Raw genomic sequence first — 21,758 nt, 5'->3', positions numbered from 1 at the left:
TCAGGGAAGGAAGGGCCTGGAGAAGGCACCGCGGGGGCAGAGACCCAAATGCCCGCGGAGAGCGTGGGCCAGCGCGGGAGGCTCGCCGGTGCCGGGGCCAGGCGGGCAGGGAAGCCCCAGCGCCTTGCCCCGTCGGCGGCTCCGCGAGCCGGGGCCTCACCCGACCTGCCCTCGTGGTCCCACAGAGAGGCACCATCTCTCGCGAACCGGGGGAGCTGGCGGGCGGACGCGGCGGGCGGGCCTACCTCGTAGTACTTGCCGTCGGCGTAGCAGCCGCAGCTGTGCGGCGGGATGCAGCTCCGGCCGTCGAGCACGTAGCCCGCGTCGCACTGGCAGCCCTCCACGCAGTAGTGGTTGCAGTCGCTCTTGAGGCGGATGGCGGCGCAGCGCGGCTGGCACACGCTCACGCAGCTCTCGTAGTGGCTGTTGGGCGGGCAGGTGACGGCTGCAATACAAGCCGCACACACCCGTCAGGCCTCGCGCCTGCGGCCGCGGCTTCCCGCGCTGGGGGAGGCGGAGCCCGGCGGGGAGTGCGCGCGCAGCCTCTCCCGCAGCCCCTCTGCTTCCGGGAAGCCTCCCTCCGCCTCCCTCCCGATTAAATGCTGGGCTGCAAACGGATGCGGTTCCTGGGGTTCCCTCCCGTACTCTTTGTGTTCTACTCAGCCCTGTTTTGGGGGCTCACTCTGACCTGTGGCCTCCACGCCCCATCCCCCTCCTCACGTGCGTCTGGGCTTCAGTCGGGCGCCCCCATGCTTTCCGGGGCGCTCCATGCTCGCATTGTCCCTTATGCGTGCCCTCCTCGTGCCCTCTGTGGGGGAGCCCCCTCTCGCGGGCGGAGCGCCCCCGACCCTTACACCAATGGCAACTGGCCTTCACCCCAGAACTAACGCAGAATCTTTTCGAAGCCAGGAATACATATACTGTCCGTAACGGGGTGCCCGACCCCTGGATTTCTGAGGAGGCAAGTGTGCGGCGCGTGTGGGTGTGAACTACGCTCTACCATTTTCAGATGCGTGTGGACGCTCCTGGGGAAGGCAGTGAGGGTCCTGGAGAAGAGCGGGCGTCTGGGGCCAGCTGCAGGACACTGAAGCCAGTTACCCAGCCTCTCTGGGCCCAGCTGCTTCCCTGTGAAATGCACACACTTCTGGCACCGACTTCACGGCCTGGGGGGTCAGGAATTCTGTGAGTCTGCGTGCCTGGACAGTGCTTAGCACGTAAACGCTCAGTGTTAGCCAATCTTTAAAGACAGGTTTGCTGGAAAGTTCTATAGAAGCTATTATTTTAATCAACGTATATGAAAAGCACAAGTACTATCATGTGGGAACTTCTCTATACCACATACAGTATACATTTGGGGCACATTTTATTTTTTATATTACCTAATGGTAAAATTGGACTTTTTTGCATGCATTTTACGTGTATAGATTCATGTAACCAATACCATGATCTAGATTTTTTTTAAACATTTAATGTAGAAGGTACTACCTGCCTGTGGTAGACAATGGAAGCCATACAAGTAAAAGTGCAACAGAAAAGCAACCTCTGGTAACAAATTAGAGTAGAATCTTCTAGAAATCTTCTATGCATATAGAAGTACCCAGGTGTGTGTGTGTGTGCACACATGCATGCATGTGTGTATTCCATTCCCATTTTTTCACATGAATGGGAGCATAATATACATATTTTCCCGCTCATTGCTTTTTCATGACAGTATTCCTTCCATTACCCTTGAATTACTGTTTTTGCACTGTTACCTGGTATGTGTATTGTCTGTTTATGATGATGCTGCGGTGAACATCCATAGACATATATCTTTGACCTCATGAGTAAATGACTCTGTATAATAAAACCCTGGAAGTGGAATTACTGGGTCAAAGGGTTCCTATGTTTAAATTTTTGATAGATGCAACCCAATTGCCCTCTAAAGAGGCTACGTGAATTCATCCTCCTACCAGCACTACATGAAGAGGTTTATTTTCACACATCCTTGCTGAGTGTGTAGCACCAAACCTCTGATCCTTAGAAATGCATAAGGTTAAATGTCATACATAAATATAATATATACATATCTCAATCTCATATATATAGGATTACTACCCTGAATATATAGAGAACTCATAAAACTCAACTCAACCACAACAACAAAAAGTCAATTCAAAAATGGACAAAGGACTTCAATAGACATTTCTCCAAAGAGGATGATACGCGAATGGCCATTAAGCACATGGAAATATGCTCGATATCACTAATCATCAGGGAAATAAATATCAAAACTACCATGAGAAACCACCTCACACTCAGTAGGATGGCTACTATTTAAAAAATCTCAGAAAACCCAGTGTTGGCAAAGGTGCAGAGAAATTGGAACCCTTGGCCAGTTTGGTAGGAATGGAAAATAGTGCAGTCGCTGTGGGAAGCAATATAGCAGCTCCTCAAAAAATTAAAAATAGAATTATCATGTGATCCAGCAATTCCACTTCTAGATATATGCTCAAAAAATTTGAAAAAAAGTTTCTCAGAGAGACCTTTATACGCCTATGTTCATAGCCACCTTTTTCACAATGGCTAAAATATGAAAGCCATCCAAGCATCACTGGATGGATGAATAGAAAAGCCAATGTGGTATATCCACACAATGAAATATTAGTCAGCCTTAAAAAGGAAGGGCATTCTGCAATATACCACAGCATAAATGAACCTTGAGGACATTATGCTACGTGAAATAAGCTACTCAAACAGACAGATGCTGTGTGATTCCACTTAGAGAAGGTATCCAAAGTCTTCAAGTTCATAGCCATAGGAAACAGAACAGTAGGCTGCCAGGTGCTTGGATGGGTGGGGCACGAGGAGTTAGTGTTTCATGGGCATAAAGCTTCAGTTTTGCAAGATAAAAATGGTTCTGGAGAGGGGTGGTGGTGGAGGTTGCACAGCAATGTGAATACATAATGTGAGTATTTAATGTCACTGAACTTAAAAATGAGTTTAAAAAAAGTTAAGAATGTAAATGTTATGTTCTGTATATTTTACCGCAATAAAAAATTTGAAAAAAATTACTATATCCTTACTTAGTTTGCATTCTTTGATCAGCTTTTCACTTGTTTATAATCCATTTGTATGTATGTTTCCCTCTGTGAATTTCTTTTCCATGTCCTCTGTGCATTTTATGGTGTTGAATTTTTGTATTACATTGTAAAAGCTTTTTAAAAATTAAAAATAGACTTTTGTCTGTCTTGTGTTACAAAGTATTTACTGTTGGCTTTTAAATTGCTTCTTTTTTGGCAGGTTGGAGGGGAACCTGTATTTGATTATGTTTTTGTCATATAGAAATTTAAATTTTAAAAGGTATCAAATTTATCAGGCTTTTCTTCTCGCTTTGGGCATTTTGCTTAGAAAGGCCCTCTCTGTTGCAAGATTACCAAACATGAGAACAAAAATGCCTTTGTCTTCTCCTAGTACTGTTATAACTGACATTTTTATGTTTGATCTTGATTCTGTTTGGATTTTATTTTGGGGTGAGAAGTAAAGCGGGGATTTAGCTATTTCCCCCTTCTACTTGTCCTTTGTCCCTTGCCTATTTATTAAAGAATACATTTTTCCCCAGTAATTTGAAATGCCTGCATTATGGAATACTAATTTCTCTTTTAATGTTTGGGCCTATTTCTGGATTTTTCTCATCTTCCCACTGGTTGATCTTTCTATTCATGTCCCAGCATTAATTCGGTTTTGTTGCTGAAGCTCTACAATACATTTTACTATCTGAGAAGACACACCAGCTATTTCGAAATGCTCATTGTCCCAAGTATGCTGGCCCCATTTCCCCAACTAGACTCTAACCTATTTTGTACTTTGGGTTCTTCTGTGACACCCAAAACAGTCCCAAGAACAGGGGAGGTAGGATTAATAAACATTAGATTCTTGAGTACAAACTTTAAAATTCTTAATATTGATTTTTGCCACCCCAATGAAGTATGAGAGCTGTGGGGGATGATGGCTCTACCCTTGGATTTCCACTGTGGTCACAAATGTGGCTCTTGTCGTGGCCAGTACACTGATGGATTTAGCCTTTGTGCTTTGGGGGCAGGGGGAAAGGAGGCATGGATTGCCCCGAAAAGTGATGAAATACAATGCAGTGGACAAGGGCTGTGGAATTGAGCTGACTGGTTTGAGCCCTAGATCTGGCGCTAATTAGCACTATCACCTGGATAGGTACCTACTTTTTCGAAGCCCGTTTCCTCCTCTGTCAAGGGCAGCTCATATCTCCCTCACCAAGTAGTTGTTAAGAGAAAATGAGGTGTATTTTGCAAAGCTCCTAGTCCACTGCCTGGTACTTCAAGGACAGCTTCTGCTATTATGGTGGGAACAGTTGTATTAGGAGAAGAATTTAATGGATCTGCAGAGAAATCTGTGAGAGAACCCCTAATTACCAGACTTGGGATCCAGGACTCTGAATAAGAAAGGGAAAATGAAAATGACACTCAGCTCTGTCTGAGCACTCGCCAGGTGTCACGCACAGCGTGGCATGAATGATGAGACATCAGCCCACTTAATTCTCACAGCGGCCCACGCAAGTTGGAAGACAGCCTCCACAGACCTGATCCTGTGCAGAGGTCCTGTAAGACCCTGCAGTGTCGGGCGGAGGGTCTCCAGTCCCCCGGGTCCCTGGTCCTCCCAGGGTCAGAGAGGCAGCAGTGCCCAGTGGAAGGAGCACTGGCTGTAGCCACTTTCCTTGGGAAAGTTCCAGCATTTCTCAGAGCTTCACTTTCCTCCTCTAGAAAATGGGACTATTAATAGCGCCTGCTTTACGGGGTGGCTGGGTGGAGAACATGAGCGAGGACTCATATCGCATGTAGAATAGTGTCGGGCACATAGAGCCAAGTCACTGCTAGGCGTTTACGGTCTTCCTCGCCTATGGCTTACTGTATGCTCACTCACCATCTACAATGCTAATTTAAGTCCCCCATGAAGGGGCTGAAGAAAGGACAGACTCAGCTGAATGAATTTTAAGGAGGGCTTAGTAATTAAGACAACAGACCTCCCTCTCCCCGTCTAAACCTATTTGTTCAACTTGGGTGGAGAAGCTTTCCAAAGCATTTACAAATACGGTAATTGGGTAATAAATTATCCCATTGATAGGAATAGCCAATATCGTTGAAAAACAACAGCATTCTGTCTTGTCACCAATAAGGGGTAAGTTTAAAAGACCATTCTGTATTACCCCATTTCTTCCTAAAAACACCATTTCTCGTATTTTGACATGTGAGTGTTGAATTGGATTAATTCTGGGGGGCCGGGGGCCGAGAACCCCGCCCTCGCTTCTCAGACATTCCACCACGTTCCATACGGTTACAAACCACCCTGTTGAAGACAGGCTTTCTGTGTTCACCAGTCTCTCAGATGGAATGCCTGAGTTAGGACTCAGTCTCCTGCAGTTTTTCTCTGCTTCTGAAATTCAAAATGGAAAACTCAGCTGCCTCCAACTGCACCCGCCCCCCATCCCCACCCACATACCTTCTTTAAAGTATAATTTTTTCTCTTATTTTAGCATTTCTTTTTTTTCCCCCAGCCACTATCAGCATCTATCTCCCCAGGAGCTCTCTTTTGGATCTTTGCCCCCATCCTGAAATGCCAAGGTCAGGGGAGGTTTAACTGATCTTGGCAGGCAGCTGGTCTAGGCAGGGATGTGGCCCAAGGCCAAGGGTGAAGCAGGACAGACTCTGCTCTGAGTGCCTTGGATAGAGCTCCCCATTGCTATATATAAAGGAGGCAACCCATGTCTGTGCAGAACGTTGAGGAGGCAGAAGAACAAGAAAAAATGGTCTTCGTATCCTGAAGAGTCTGCCTTTTCAAAACTGTTTCCCCAGAAAAAATGCATTGTTTTTAGTTCTACAGGTCCAAGCTTGATAGAGGCAGGGGCACTGTCTTCCTCTCGGGTAAGAAAGGGGCTTCCCCACACAATTTCTTTTCCTTACCATGAGTGACAAAAATTGAGACCTGGCATTTAACGTGAGTGTTAATGACATTACCCCCCTCTAAAAACAGTTCTTGTCTATGATTTCCCTGTGCATAGCAGCTAGGAGCATGGTTCTAGCACCCACTATGCCCTGACCCCCATCCCAGCTGCCCAGGGAGCAGTTCAGCCACCACGACCTGGCTACAGGAAAAGAGAGGCCTCCTTACTGTAAGTCTCAAGAGGAAGCAGGCAGTCTCTTGGTCTCTTTCCCAGCAGAGTTCCCCATCCCGCACCACATCTAGCTCCCTAGGTCCAAAGCCTGGTTTTCTGATTTAGGTGAAGGCAAGCTCTCTGGCTCCATGGTGCTGACCCCAATGAATCCAGAGTAGCTCTGGGGACTTATCCAGATCCTGACTTTTTTATAAGCATATTTATTTCATTGAAGTCACCAGAGGCCAATTAGTTTGGTGACTCCCGCTGGCCTCCTCAGGGACCAAGCCTGGCTGAAATGGTATCGGCACCTCTCCCTCCCTCTCCCTACTTCCTCCTGCCCTTCCCCCACTAGCTACATGAATCCAGTTGTGTGGAATGCAAACCAGCCGTGGGAGCCTTAAACTACAACCCTGTTTCTGGGTTTTCGTCGACATTCCCCCCTTTTCCAGTGTGGAAAGGGAGTTTATTTTCTGAGACCCCCACTGAGTCACTCATACAGAGTTCTGTGCATTCAGCATCCATTGATAAGCTTTTCATACAGCGAGGCCTAGAAGAGATTTGCTGTCGTTAATGAGATGGAGATGGGAAAATGGACCGAGGCAGCCTGGCCAAAGACCGCTAGTGGTTTCTCCGCCCCATCTTTTCCTTTTATGATGTGCTCAATGCAGGCGAATTACTCCAGTTCATAACACACCAGTACAATGTATACAAGTTGACAGCGTGAGCTTTGGGGTGAGAAGGTCGAATCCTGAGTTTGCCACTGAGATTGTATGACCTTAGGCAAGTTATTTAACTCCTCTCAGTCTCTGTTTCTCCCTGACTAATTGGGTTATTGAGGAGAATAAACGAGATAATGTTGATAAAGTGTTTAGCACTGGGCTTGGCTCAGAACAAGCCATTAATATAACAACAACAGCACTTGGCATGCATACAATGTGGTATGCTTTCAATTACCTAATTTGATCCTCTGGATGTTTCTGTAGCATAAAGGGTATAGGCAGCGACATTATCAAAGCATCATCAGGGGGAAACTAAGAACCAGGGTGGAAAAGCAAATTGCTCCAAGGTCACACCAGCGTTTAAGGACAGAGCAAGGCTTGAATCCAGGGGTTCTAATTCTTTTTTCTCATGCTTTTAACATCCTGCTATGTTTCATAAACACAAAGACTGATACATGACATATATGAATCCAACACTACAGCATGCTTAGAGAAAACACATAAATTACCAGCACCATGATGCACCCATGAGGTTCTAGAACAAAGTAACTATCTGACTAACTCACTCTTCCCCCATTAGTCCTTTCTTAAAAGTGTATTGTGCCCTTGCTGAGTCCAAATGCCATCGGTGGTGCTCTGTGCTCTATGTACGTGATCTTATTTAATCTCTAGAGCAACACATGAAATAAAGGGTATTATTCCCATTTTATGGATAGGGAAATGGAGGCTCTGGGAGGTTGTGTATCTTGTTTCAGAGATCAAACTCAATTCCAAATGCATATGTATCCTGAGAGGGCTCTGCTCCATGAACATCTACGGAGTTGGACTCCTGGGCCACCCGCAGAAACCAGGTACCGGGAGAGAGGGACAGGGGAGGACTCACAGCAGGATGTGTAATTCCTCCAGCCGGTCACGGCGATCCCCTGAGTCTGGCAGGTGCTGGCATAGTTCTGCAGCCAGCTGCAGGCGGTCTGCACGGCACCCCCATCGATGCAGGAGTCAAACAGGCAGTTCTTATAGAAGAAGGTAGGGTTCACTTTGCTGTGACACTTGGCGAAGCCGGCGTTCTGGTTGGGGATCAGGCTGCACAGCTGTTGCACCTTGGAGAACCCTTCCACTTTGGCGCAGGAAGGGCAGCGGTCCCCGCAGCCAACCTGGCAGAAGGTGTCTCTCTGCACCCAGCTCTGCCCAAACTCGTTGACGCTGGAAGCAAGCAGACCCATGGGCATCTCCAGATCATCTTCGGGGTCGCTGTTATAGCGGCCACACAGGCCCACTGTGCTGTTCTGCATGCTCCTGGGGACCGTGACCGACAGGAAGCTCTTCCAGTCATACACGACCTTGAGGCCGAACTCTGTCTCCACCACCACGTGGAAGCCAAAGGAAAAGATATTTATTTTCCCATGTCCCAGCTTCAGGGGCAGATATAAGCGTTCATTGTTGACCTACAGGAGAGAGAGGGTTGCAGTAGAGAAATGAGGTGTGCCCAGAGAACACCCACCTCTCCGAACGATCCGGCTCGAGAGCCGCAGCCCCAAAGGGGGGTTGGAATAGGTTGAACGTAATCTTGGCAAGTAGTGTCATTTATGTCAGTCAACTATTATTATTAGGATCTGAGCAGACTTAAATGACTATCCTTTGTGCACTAATACACCTATTTATTTCGATGCCTTCTGTTTACATAGCATTATTTCCCCCAGGAGTTCAAACTGTTTTCTCCAAAGTAATGAGAGGGGAATAAGAATTCAATTAAAGTTTAGACTAAAATACCAAACTGTAGAACTCCAGTGCTCCTATTTCCAGCTGTATGGTGGATCGGTTTTAGGTAAACCCCAATTTATTCATTCCTTTGGGATTTTTTTCCCCCGGAGGAATGATTTGACTTTGCTGTCCCTCCTACCTGGAACACCACTCTTCACCCATCAACCACCCTCCTGCCCCCAGACCCTGCTCAGATGTCGCCTTTTTCTATAAAGCAAGACTGTTCGAGCCTGTGGTGAGAATTAATCACTCCCTCATCCGGGCAACCAGAATGTTATTTATATTTGTGCTCTTGTTCACCTTTGGCCAAGTTCAAGCCTGTGTGGCCCCACCGTTGAAGCAACATCACAATCAGCCTTACATCATGGTCAGTTGTCTACATTTCTGTCTTGCCTACAAGATCATGAGGGCAGGAACCACACTTTATTGATCTTTATATCCATCTTCCCCCTCGCTCCCCACCGGATGCCCAGCGCAATGCCCCACACTGAAAGGGCCCTTGACACTGAAAGGGCCCTCTCATATATTTTTTATTTGTAAAACAAGGAAATCCCTTAACATACAACCCCAGAACTGCATTGCCCTTGCACTGCCCTATTTTGATTCAGATGAGCCAAATCCTATAGCCCTTGGCTGTGTGGGTATGAGACAGAAAATAAGACTACTGTGAGGTCCAGGAGGGCAGGTTGTCTTCTCCAGAGAGGCAGGTGGGTGCTCTTCTGGGGGTGTTCTAACACTGTTCCCTGACCAGAAACGCCTTCCCTTCTGACCTTAATCTCCACCCCCCTTATCCGACACCCCCCAACCACACTGCTACTGCTGTGGTTCTGGCCCTCACCACCTTGACCCTGACTACTGAGTATTCTCCCACCTGGTCTACCTGCTCTGATGTTGCCCTTCTCCTCCCTTCACTCACTGCTGCTACTCCAGCATCTTTTAATGCAATTAAAAGCCATCAATCCAATTCTTCAAACCCTCTCTATAGCTTGAATCAAATGTCTCATACACTCAGCAGATCCCAAAGAGGGTTCTCCAGGGCCTGCCCCCATATCTCTCGGACCCAACTCACTTACTTCCCCTAGTCCAGCAATACCCAACACTTTGCCTTTCCCCAGATGGACCAAGTTGTGCTGGTCTTTTGCTGCATGCCATTTCCTTTGCTGAAAGTGTGATGGTTCTTTCTGGATCCTATCCGGAGACCTCATCCTCCATCATCGTTGACTGTGGGCAGTGGTCTTGGCCTATTGGAAGCCCGGAAGGTTATGATTCTACTCCATTGCCCCCTTCCACCCCAAGGGTAGCCCTTGGCCAATGACAGACCCATACAGGGAACCAGGGGATCAACTCTGTGTGAAGGTCATGTGCCAGAGCTCCTGGTGGCCCAGGCTGAAGCTGGTCTCCAGCTCAGACAACATCCTTGCTGAACTATCTTCCTCTGGGGCTTCTCTCACTTTCCCAGGAATCCCCAAGTCAGATTCTGCCTCTAGGGAGTCCGACCTAACCCAGCAATGATGCCCCTCCCCTTGTCCTCCCTCTCTATGGGGCAATGTTTACCCTTCACATTGCAAGTCGACTATCTCCTCTTCTATGAATATTTGTCTAGGAAGGATTTATTTATTCATTTGGCACCACTGTGTGCCAGGCACTGTGTTAAATGCTGGAATAAAGCACAGGGCTCATGGCAGAGTGAAGTCCATAAATCAATACTAATAACATCACCTGATAAAAACAATGATAAAGATAAACAGATGCACAGGCACCAGATTCAGCCTGGGGACAGCACAAGGCATGCCTGCAAGAGATGATACACACACACCTGGTCCTAAAGGATGAGTAGTGTTGGCCAGTCAAGGAGGAATGAGATGAAGAACAAGGAATCCCGAGAAAAGGGCACAGCCCAAGTACAGGTCAACTAGAGAGATAAGCAGGATGAGCCGCAGCAAGTTAGTGCTGTTAGAGCATAAAAATGTGGCCTTGGGAGTAGTGAAGATGGGGAGGTAGGAGGACCTGGATCATGGAAGGCCTTGCATGCAATGTCATACATGACAGAGGCCATGAGATGACATTTGACAAAGACCCGCTCATTTTGCAAAAAGAAGTCACTGGTGACCTTCATGAGAAAACTTGAGTAGAGTGAGGAGAGCAGTAGTCAGATGGCACAGTTCAACAAATTGGAGATATGGAAGCAGATCTTCCAGGAAGATCCATCTCCCCAGGAACCTGGAAAGGAAGGGGAGGAGAGGGACTGAGTTGAAGCTGGCGGTGAATGCGCATCATGGTTTGCTTTAGAATGAACATGTTTATGGGTTGAAGAGAAGGACCTAACACAGGAGGGAGAGAAGAGGGCAGACAGGCAAGATCTCCCAGAAGGCCAAAGAGAGAGGGACTGGTGGTGAATGGCCACGGAGGGGAGGGATGTCTCATTCTGTGCACCCAGAAGGGAGGAGGTGAAGACGATGGCAGACAGGTCATTTCAGGAGTGCGGGGGGAGGGGGGGCGCAGAGCAGGAGAGAGACTGTGCCTGGGGAGCACAGATTTCTCAGCCAGGAGCCCTGGAGGTGGCGATGTGGGTCCTGTGCAGACACAGGGGATATGGATGTCAAGGTCACGGAGGGAAGTGGAGGCTGAGGGGACTCCCGCCTGCCTGGAAGACCCACACCAGTAAACTAAAAGCTGTATATCCAAATGCTTCTGTGTACCAGCCTGCTTTTCCTCTTGAGTTTCTTTGCATTCTGTATCCTTGGTTATAGGGTGTCAAGAGGAGGCCACACCTTGCAGGGAGGCAATAGGACCAGATTCAAACCAAAGAGCTTACAGATTCTGTCGTGCCCAGGAGTGTCCTGAGAAAGGAACCCCCTCTAACTCAGAAGGGCAGGCTCGGCTTCTCTCTGCCTTTGAAGCCCATGTATGCGGCCTCTATCTCCGCTCCACTGTTTTGTCGCTGTGAGGGGCAAACGGAGAGAATGAGGAAGCAGAGGGAGAGGAAGCAGAGGATCCCTATGACCAAAAGGGAGAGGCTGGTATGGAGGCAGAGCCTGATGGAGGGACCAGGAAGGTATGGAGAGAAAGAGAACAGGGCGTGCGGATGAGTGTCAGAACATGTGTTTCAAATACCTAAGTGTTAGGAATAAGACCACATACCAGATTTTTAGCAGAGAACTTTCCTTTATGTAGCTGGCCCTGATGCTTGTGTATAGCTTCTCCAGCTGTCCTGAGGTCCCCTCACCCCACAAAGAAAACACTTTGTTTTCTTTTCCTAGAATGCTTTTTATCTCATTCTCGGCCTGGTTGACATAATCTTTTAAGGCTCAGCTCTGGGTTACCTCTTCCAGAAAGCCTTCTCTGAGGCCTCCGAGGCTGGAGGAGGCAACCTGTGTGCTCATGACCCTCCACATGGCACATTTTTGGAGCATTTTCCATGACATCCCCATAACCTGCTAACACGTCTATCTCCGCCACAAGACTCTGAGTTCTCTTGGGACAGAGGTCACTTCTGATTCATTCTTCTTGCCCCAGAGCTTGGCACAGAACGAGCCTCAATATAAGCCCATCAAACTAACCTGAGCTGGGGTGCTGTGCAAACCTTCACTCTTCTCTCGTGGCCACAGGATGGCCGTAAGTGACTAAAGACACTGGCTGTGAGGATTCTGACAGCCTTCCCCTTGTCCTAGACCATGAAGCACCTGGTTGTGCTGAAGCCCAGAGGCCACGGCAGGGGAGACCAAATGTCTGCGGAGCTCTGGCTGTGGCTGGCTGAGACGTGGGCTGCTGCAGTGCCCTTAGGAGGACTCGCCTTCCACTGCTCACCCTTGTAAACCTCACTGGGATAGCATGTTTATTTCTAGCGTCCCTTGTCTTCGTGGTTTCCCTACATCCTTCAGTACTTCTTAGTGCAAGGCAAGGTCAGAGGCATAAAGGGACCCTGCAGCCTAAGGAAGCACTTCCACGGTCCCTCCACTTCTGGGAGCGCCAGCTGTGATCTGGGGGGTCCTGCTGTGTTTCCCCCAACACTTCATTGCACGCTGTCATTGTGATGGTCATTATTCTTGTCTCAGGGAGAAAGGGTGACTAATAATAACATCACAGGAAAAACAAATGCAAATCATTGAACAAGCAGATCCTGTAATGCATATTAATAATTCAAAGTAAATGCTAAATCTATCCCTCAGGCCCCCAAAGAAAAGAACCTTCAAGCATCCTGAACTCTAGTTGCATGTCAGAGATTTGCAAGCCATACATGGTTTGCAGCTTGAGCACTTAGGACTTCTGGGTGACTTAGAAAGACAGACTCTGGGAGTGCCTGGGTGGCTGAGTAGGCTAAATGCCTGACTTCAGCTCAGGTCATGATCCACGGGCCCTGAGATCAAGCTTTGGGTTGGGCTCCCTGCTGAGCCTGGAGTCTGCTTCTCCTCCTTATGCCCATCCCCCCTGCTCGTGCTCTCATGCTCTCTCTCTTTCCCTTTGTCTCTAAGACTGATGATTCACAGACCTGTCCCTGAAGCAAATGATACCTTATATTTAATTTAAAAAAAAAATAAAATCTAGAAAGAAAGAAAAAAAGAAGGAAGGAAGACAGACAGACAGACATACCCTGGTTAGCATTCTCCACTCCACGCCTTTAATCAATTCCTCCTCAGTGCCCATTACGCACTCCCTCTTGTGGGTTGAACTGTGTCACTCCCACAAAAGACAGGCTGAAGTCTTAAGCCCCCCCACCACCCTGATACCTGTAAAGGTGACCTAATTTGAAAATAGGGTCTTTGCAGGTGCATCACATCAAGATGAGGTCATACCGGATGGGGGCGGGTGCATATCCAAAGACTGGTGTCCTTAAAGGGGGAGCACGACTTGGCCCAGGAAACAGAAGGCGCAGAGGGAAGAAGGCCACGTGAAGACGAGGCAGGGACTGCAGTGATGCTGTCACAGGCCAACGATCGCCTACAACCGCCAGAAGCTAGGAGCTGATTTTGGATTCTTAGCCTCCAGAACTGAGAGAGAATAACGTTCTGTTGCTTGAAACCACCTAGTCTGTGATGTGTTGTGATGGCAGCCCCAGGAAATGAATACTGCCTTCCCTCTCCGTCACTTTACAGGGGAAGAAGCAAGCAGTGTGGTGTCTGTGGCTCATGTCTTTAGCCATGAACACATCCCATGAGACCAGGGCGGGACACGTGCCGGGAAGGTGAGCTGACTCATCAGGGCCTTGGCCCAACAGCAGGAAGCGAGGGAGACACACAGGGAGAGCAGGGAATCGGCCACCACGGGAGAGAGCAGGGACTGCACAAAGGAGAGGAAGGGTCGGTTCACAAGGCCCCAGTTGTCTCCCTTTGAAAATAACTGGGTCAGAAAACAGCATATGAGTCTCAGAGGTCCATACACCTAAATGCCCAAGAGTGTGTAACACAAGGCAGAAAATGCAGTCTCCTCATACACTCCATGAGACAGGACCTATGAGCAAATGTTACTTTTAAAAGAAAAAAAAAAAAAAAAACTGAAAGGTAGAATGGTGGATGTTGAATGTCAAGGAGATACGGAACTGCATGAAAATGCATAAACCTAAGGATAGAAATGGATCAGATGAGGAGCAAAGACTCACAAGACGCAAGCCACATGGACAAGATGGCCCGCGTGTTTGTTTTCATGTGTATGGGAGAATGGAGTCGAGCACTGTTCCTGCAACAGGCAGCCTCGACTGTCGGGACATATGGGGAGCCTTATGTGGCTCCAGGCCAGGCTTCTGATGTCTTCCTATCTTGCCTCCGCAGCAGCTTCATCCCACAGGTTGATGAGGACGTGGCCAGCAGCAAAATGAAGGTCCTGGGGACCGTAAGAGAGAGGGCTGCTCTGTCGTCTCATTCATCCACTTGACAAATGTGTTGAGTGTCCTGACAACAGAGCTCTGGATAGTCATTTCACATACAGAAGAATGAGGCAGAGGTCCTGCCTTCAAGAAGCCCAGGACAAGTACCGAGCGAGTCAGACACGAGCACCTCCCACCCCGGAATGGAAATACGATTCACGCGGCCATGGCTACACGGGCCAACGGTTCTGGGAAGCGCTGAGGGAAGCAGTCAGGCTTTGCATATCATATCCAAGGAAGGGAAGAGGAATAGGCCTGGTGAGTCCCTGCCTTAGATGCCAAGAAGGCACATTTTTGGATAAACGTGAAAGGGCAAGCAGTTAGGAAGCTTCTCTCTGTCAGAGAAGGCGGGTGAGGAGATTCTAAGGAAGGAAAGAGATCTGGAGAGCTGCTCAGGGAACTCCCGAGTAAGAGCTCAGTATTTTTCAGAGAATGTATACAAGGTGAAACAGGAGACCCCCTTAGAGATAAATTACGCCACAGATCAGTGAGGATTATGCTAAGAGGCTCACGCCCCATATCGGCTCCTCCAAAATGCCGGAGCAGGGCTGCTGGCTGGTTCATCAGCCCTCCTGAGGGGTTCTGCTCAGAACAAGACCAGGGAGAAGGAGGGGTTGGGTCTGTTGCAGGAGCTGATGTCCTCAGACTGGAGCACACCCAGCTCCTCCAGCCCTATCTGCTCCTATCTTCATCAAGGGAGTGGAGGGTAGAAAGAGGGCACCGAGGTGCAAGTAGAAAGATTGTAGGAGGCCGCTGAAGGCTCCAGATGTGTACAAGACTCCTAAACTCCTGGATCTTGTGGGGTCCAACGGGGAGACAGGAGGAGGTGGGAAGGAGGCCAGAGCAGAGGACTCTCATCCTGGGCTCCATAAAGGGGAGGAGATAGATGGGGTAGCAGTACCACTGACAGACGTCTAAGCCCTGCTAGGCATGTGTTCTCTTTTACAGATGGAGTGACTGCCTGAGGACACACAGCAGTAGCCCAGCTGGGATTTGAAGCTAGGTCTATGCTCTCTCCAACATGCTCTGCTACATTGGGAGGGATACAATTTCTGTTCCTAACTCGGTGCTTTGAGCAGAATATTTTTCTCTCTGAGGCTCAGTGTCCTTATGTATAAGATAAAGCAATAGAAAATCTCCAGGACCCCTCTCTGCTCTAATAGCCTGTGTTTTTCCATGGATTCTAGGCTAGCCCGATTCAGCTGGAGCCTGGCCCGCTGACCCCGAACCCCCACACTCACATCCCAGCTCCTTTCCTGCTCTCTGGCCTTGACTACTCACCAGCACTGTGTGCTTGTAGGCCCTGTGAATCACAATGCTGTAGCCAAACACAGTCACGTCCACCTGTTTGACCCACAAGGCCAGGGATGGGTCCCGGTCCTCATTCTTGGCTGTGACGACAAACTTGGGGAAAGTGTCTGAGCTTGGCCTGCTTCCTGTGGTGCAGAGGATAAGGGGGCAGCTGGTCTGGAAGTCAAAGGAGTAGCCATCAAAGGTCAGGTAGTGGCCGTAGCCCGAGACGATGCAGGAGGCGTCAGTGCGAGGCTGGCAGTAGTAGAGGCCTCCCTCCTCCATGCAGTACTCGTCCCCCTTGCACGGGATGCTCTCACAGTGGACGCTGTTGTCTGTGCCGTTGCAATAGCAGAAGATCTGGCAGTCCACATCCACCCAGAAGGTCTCATTGGTGGCAAGCTGGTGGCCCTCAAAGTTGCAGCCGCACTCGCTGCGGGTGACACACTGGCTGCCTTGCAGGGCGTAGCCCTCGTCACACTGGCAGCCCTCAGAGCAGCTGTCCACACAGATGGGGCCCAGGGCCAGCGTCTCACAGGTCTCCATGCACGTCATACACTCCTCGAAATGGCTGTTCTCCGGGCATTCCAGAGCTGAGGGTGGCCAAGGAGAAGACAGGCTTGAGCAAGGGACAGGGGTGAAGAGAGAGTGTGTATGCACTCACTAGCTGCTTGTGGTGTGTATGTGTGGTGTGTATGTGTTCCTGCTGCATGGGAATGCGGTGTGCTTAGCACTACTGTCATCCTCATTTGGGGAGCGCAGAGGCTCAGTGAACCCCTCATGTGCTCATGTGTTCCTGGGGCACTTAGCTCTCTGTGGAGAAGAGTCCAAGACTATGAGCCTTAGTGAGCACCTACTACATCCCAGGCGTCATTGAAGCTAGTTTGGTGTAACTTTACTCAACAGCCTGGGAGGTAAGCAAAGTCTGCTCTCTGTCTTACAGATGAGAAACTCAAGTCCAGTGACTTAATCCAGCCTGTAAGTACCAGAGAGATTCGAATCTGGATCTCCCAATGCTAAGTCCCCTGACTCGAGGACTTGGGAGGGAGAATGTCTTGGAAAGAACCAGTGCTTTGGGTCCAGAGAGATGGATATCGTCTCTGAGTTCGGTTTCTTCTTTTATTAAATAAAGATGATAATTATCTAGCACAGTCATTCTGGGGATTAATGACCTAATATATGAGGTCCATAGTAGAAGCTCAATAAACAGAAAACCTTTCCCTATTCACACTTCCTTCTATTAGGATATACTTTATGAAGGCATTTTTACTCTACAAATTGGCTTTCTCTTTGTCTTTCCTGTCTCCACTCCTGGTGCCTTTTCTACCTCCTCCCACCTTCTCTGCTCACATTCTTTCCCCAGTCTGGACGGACCTCACAAAGCCAAATCCTACACATCTGTCAAGGTTCATTTCATATTGCACTTTGGCCCGGAAGCCTTCCTTGAGAGGCCAAGTCTTTGGGTTACAAAGGACAGCATATATTATGCTAACAGCACACGCTGCTCACCATGGATTTCAGGGTCATCTTCCCATTTCTTTTTAGGATTTCAGCCTGCCAAAATTTGCCCTGGGCAGGGTATGGATGAATCCAGGAGCCAGAAAGAAATCTACCTAGAAGTCTGCTTAGTCCAAAGATCTGCGAAGGTCCCCACCATCCCCTGGGACAATAGGTACCAATTCTTTAGAACTTTCTTTAGCTTTTATGCATAGTCTCACTCCTTAATAATGCTTTACAATCCAAGGACAGAGAGGACACTACAGAGAAATAAATTGCATAGCAGTAACAGCTCTGCCCACAAGTACCAACTCAACAGAACCTAGTTCTGCACTAGATGCTGAGAGCCAATCTTTCTTCCTCTGGGCTAAAGGACTATCTCTACTCCCGTTGACTACAATACCATACGGCTTTGGAGTTGAAGGCTAGTTCAGCACTGATTAAATATGTCCGTATAGAGGGATTTTCACATTTGTCTCTAAATTATGAATGCTATAACATTGACTGCAGGTTTATGGTGATAGCAAATAACATGACTTATTTAAATGGCTCTCACTTGATGACTTATTGTGTTGTCTGAATTTGTCTGAAAGTCTGGAACATACAGACGTGAAGTAATAAAACTTCCTCTGGCCTCTGAAATGCCTCTGTGAAATTATTTAATTGGGCAGCCTGGCTCTGCCAACAGGAGGGCTGGTTCAAAATCTCGGAACACAGAAGTGGTGGTTGTCCCTAGCTGGGCCCAGAGAAGATTGTGTTCCTGATATGCAGCTGTTACTCAGCCCAATCCCCAACCTGGAAGACCCTGACCAGATTAACCCCTTAGGACCCAAGTCTTCCTTAATCAAACATGCACACTCTGGTCCTGTGAGACCCTTGGCTGCTTTTGTCCCCATGTCTCTCTCTCTAAAAAAGGCACCAAAAAGAACTTCCTCCAGCTCTGCAGAGGAGGGGTGGTAAGAAGCTATTCTGGGCAGCCATCACACCCAGGAAAAGAGGGAGTCATCCCCATTCCATCACACTTCACACTGACTATGGCACCAAAGTGTGCTCTGTGCACGACAAGAGCAATCAGAAACATGGTCTACAGGGCGGAGTTCATAGTCTGAAAGGGCAGTGGACCTGACAGGGCAACAAAATGGATTTGGTAGGGGGCAGGCTCAGTAACCCTGTACCACGAATGAACTGCAACCAAAAAGCAGAGACCAGGAGAGGGACAGAGATCATAGTAGATAAGCTGCCCAGAAGACCAGAGAGGATGTGCAGGTAGAGTAAAAAAGAAGGTTTTGGGAACATATTACAAGGTCCTAAGAGATGTGGTGGTCAGGAAAGACCTTGGAGTGTCTCTTCCTGTAGGTGACATATGAATGCTCCCAGAACTCCAGCTTTAGGATTCACAGTGTCTGCTAGTCATCCCTCCCTACTGTGGTTAAGGGTCACCAGGAATGTTATCACCTTCTCTGAGATGACGACCACCAAACCATTCACATGCTTCTTGGGCTCCAAAAGCTCAGAACCCAGAGATGTAAACAGACAAGCCTATGTGTATGTATGTATGTATGTAGTGTGTGTGTGTGTGTGTGTGTGTGTGTGTGTGTGTGCGTGTTCTTAGCTCTAAGATGTTTCTGTTGAAAGGGTTTAGTGGCAAAGCAAGAATACCCCTGTAGCAATAGATAAGTCTCACTCAGATCTTGGTTTCTAAGAACAGTCCCCACCTGGGGAAATTAGGGCTTCTTGGAGTAATGGCTGATTCTAGTCTGTGACAGGGGAGGTTACAGGACAAATGTGGAGCATCTTGTAGTACCAGAAAGTGAGAAAGTGACCAAGGCATGCCCAAAAGACAAAGGCATCTTGAAGGGCTCCCACAGGCCAAATCTGGAATAATTTTAACACCAAAGTAATGAATAAATGTAAATTGAAATATAAATAATTGAAAAAATGGGAATATGTGTGTCCAAATTGATAAGATAGATGATTGACACTTAGGTTGCTATGTGTTCATCCATAGCCAAGTGGATAAAGAAGTTGTGATACATATACCTACAATAGAACATTACTCAACCATCAAGAGAGAATGAAATCTTGCCATTTACAATGATGGAGATGGAGCTAGAGTGTATTATGCTAAGAGAAATAAGTCAGTCAGAGAAATACAAATACCATATAATTTCATTCCCAAAATTTAAGAAACAAAACATATGAATAAACAAAAGAAAAAAGAAACAAACAGAAAAAAAACGGACTCCAGAATACAGAGAACAAATAGGTGGTTGCCAGAGGAGGATGAGAGGAGGGATGAAATAGATAAAGGGGATTAGAAGTATACTTATAGTGATGAGACCTGAGAAATATATAGAATTGTTGAATCATATTGTACACCTGAAACTCCTATAACACCATATGTTAATTATACTTCAATGAAAAGATGATTGAGAGAAGATGGGTAGATGGATGGATGGATGGATAGATAAATGAATGGATGGATGGATGGATGGATGGATAGATGGATGGATGGATGGATGGATGGATGGATGGATGAATGGATTAATGGATGGATGGATAGATGTATGGATAAATGGATTAATGGATGGATAGATGGATGGATGGATAGATGGATGGATGGATGGATGGATGGATGGATGGATGGATGAATGGATTAATGGATGGATGGATAGATGGATGGATAAATGGATTAATGGATGGATGGATGGATAGATGGATGGATGGATGGATAGATGGATGGATGGATGGATGGATGGATGAATAAGAGATGGATGACAGGCAGACACATGGAAGAAAAGGGAAGCCTCTTACTTATAGTACAATGACATCTACACTTCAGTAAATAAGTGAACAGAGTGCTGGATCTAGAAGCCATCAGCTTGTAATCATCATGCTAAAAAGACTGAAACAAGCAAATATTATCAATGGGCACTAAATAGAGGTGGGGGATTTTGATATCAGCCTACAATTAGCATTTTGCCCCATTTGCTTTATCATCTCCTCTCACACTCTCTCTGCAGGATACTTACATGGTCTTAAAGTGTCTCCCCACTGGTAGCTGATTTGTGGTAAGAGAACAAAGACAATGTGACCACGGACTGGAGACATTGGATAACACCTGACCAGGGGACCAGCGTGCCCATCTCCACTGAGAGGCTGGACAGAGGGCATGTGCTGCACGTGACGTGATACCGTGAGGAAAGCAGACATCGCCTGTTCAGGAGTCTGAGAGGGGAGGCGCAGCAGAACCTAATCACAAGGAAACATCAGGCCCAAATGGAGGGCCATTCTGTTTTAGAAGGTGGGAGGCTATCTCTTTAAAAATGATGATAAGTAGAAAGAAAGCTAAGGAATTATTCCAGACTAAAGGATACTAAAGAGCCTTGATAGATCTAAAGATAACACATGGTCTTAGACTAGATCTGTATTGAAGGGGGAATGCCATAAAGGACTTCATGAGTTAATTGGCAAAATTGAAATATGGATAGTAAATGATTCTATCAGTGTTAAATTTCCTAAGGTCAGTAAATATACTCTAGTTCTGTAAATGAGTGTCATTGTTTTCAGGAAATACACACTGAAATATTTAGGGGCAAAGGGGTGTGATGTATGTAACTAACTTTCAAACAGAGAGAGCTCAAGAGAAATGGTAAAGCAGGGTGCCTGGGTGGCTCAGTGGGTTAAGCCGCTGCCTTCGGCTCAGGTTATGATCTCAGGGTCCTGGGATCGAGTCCCGCATAGGGCTCTCTGCTCAGCAGGGAGCCTGCTTCCCTCTCTCTCTCTCTCTCTGCCTGCCTCTCCATCTACTTGTGATTTCTCTCTGTCAAATAAATAAACAAAATCTTAAAAAAAAAAAAAGAGTCTTTAAAAAAAATTAAAAAAAAAAAAGAAATGGTAAAGCAAATGGGACAAAATGCTAACTGTGGGTTAATTTGGGTAATGGGTATACAGATATATACAACGTTTCTATAACTTTGCAATTATTTCAAAATAAAGAATTTTGAGAAATAAACAAACATAGAAGGAGATTATAGTAGAAGAGAGATGAACAGATGTAGAGGATGGAATCCTAATGGTGGCCTTGGTTTGGGTTTGGGGCTATTGGTGGGAAAGGGATGGGTGCTGAAGCCCAGGTGGGGCGGTCCTCACTCCGGGCATGGGTTCTGCCCTCTCTGCCACTCCTCCTGCCCTTCTACCTCCCTCCTCCCCCTGTACTTCCCCATCGCCACGAGTGTTCTATGTCAGGGCTTCTCAGCAATTATTCTAATTACTACTAGCACTGCCATGGGCCTGCTGAGAGGGGTCAGATCCTCCAGGGACAAAATGAAAAAACAGCAACGTGGGACTCTCTTCATAGCCATTGTCAGGCTTGCCCTAGGGAGCAGCCTTAATCTCTACTCCGTGAAAGGCACTCTGACTGATCACCTTCTGTTGAAAGAATGGAGCCGTTCTTTGCCAAGAACGG

The 21,758-nt window shown here is 47.5% G+C and overlaps 1 protein-coding gene across 1 annotated transcript in view; it reads right to left on the bottom strand.

Moving 5' to 3' along the window:
- The window catches only part of LOC131837366 (tubulin-specific chaperone cofactor E-like protein), a 157,887-nt gene that overhangs the window by 20,620 nt on the left and 115,509 nt on the right, over window positions 1-21,758 (bottom strand). Inside the window, exons 18-20 of the mRNA XM_059183469.1 lie at window positions 15,785-16,386; window positions 7,766-8,327; window positions 246-445 (exon numbers count right to left, since the gene is read on the bottom strand). Coding sequence (XP_059039452.1) covers window positions 246-445; window positions 7,766-8,327; window positions 15,785-16,386 — 1,364 coding nt within the window. The remainder of the gene's footprint in view (window positions 1-245; window positions 446-7,765; window positions 8,328-15,784; window positions 16,387-21,758) is intronic.

Source organism: Mustela lutreola, chromosome 1 (assembly GCF_030435805.1).
Source record: "Mustela lutreola isolate mMusLut2 chromosome 1, mMusLut2.pri, whole genome shotgun sequence".
Lineage (NCBI taxonomy): Eukaryota > Metazoa > Chordata > Mammalia > Carnivora > Mustelidae > Mustela > Mustela lutreola.
This window is presented reverse-complemented; position numbering and strand designations above follow the sequence as displayed.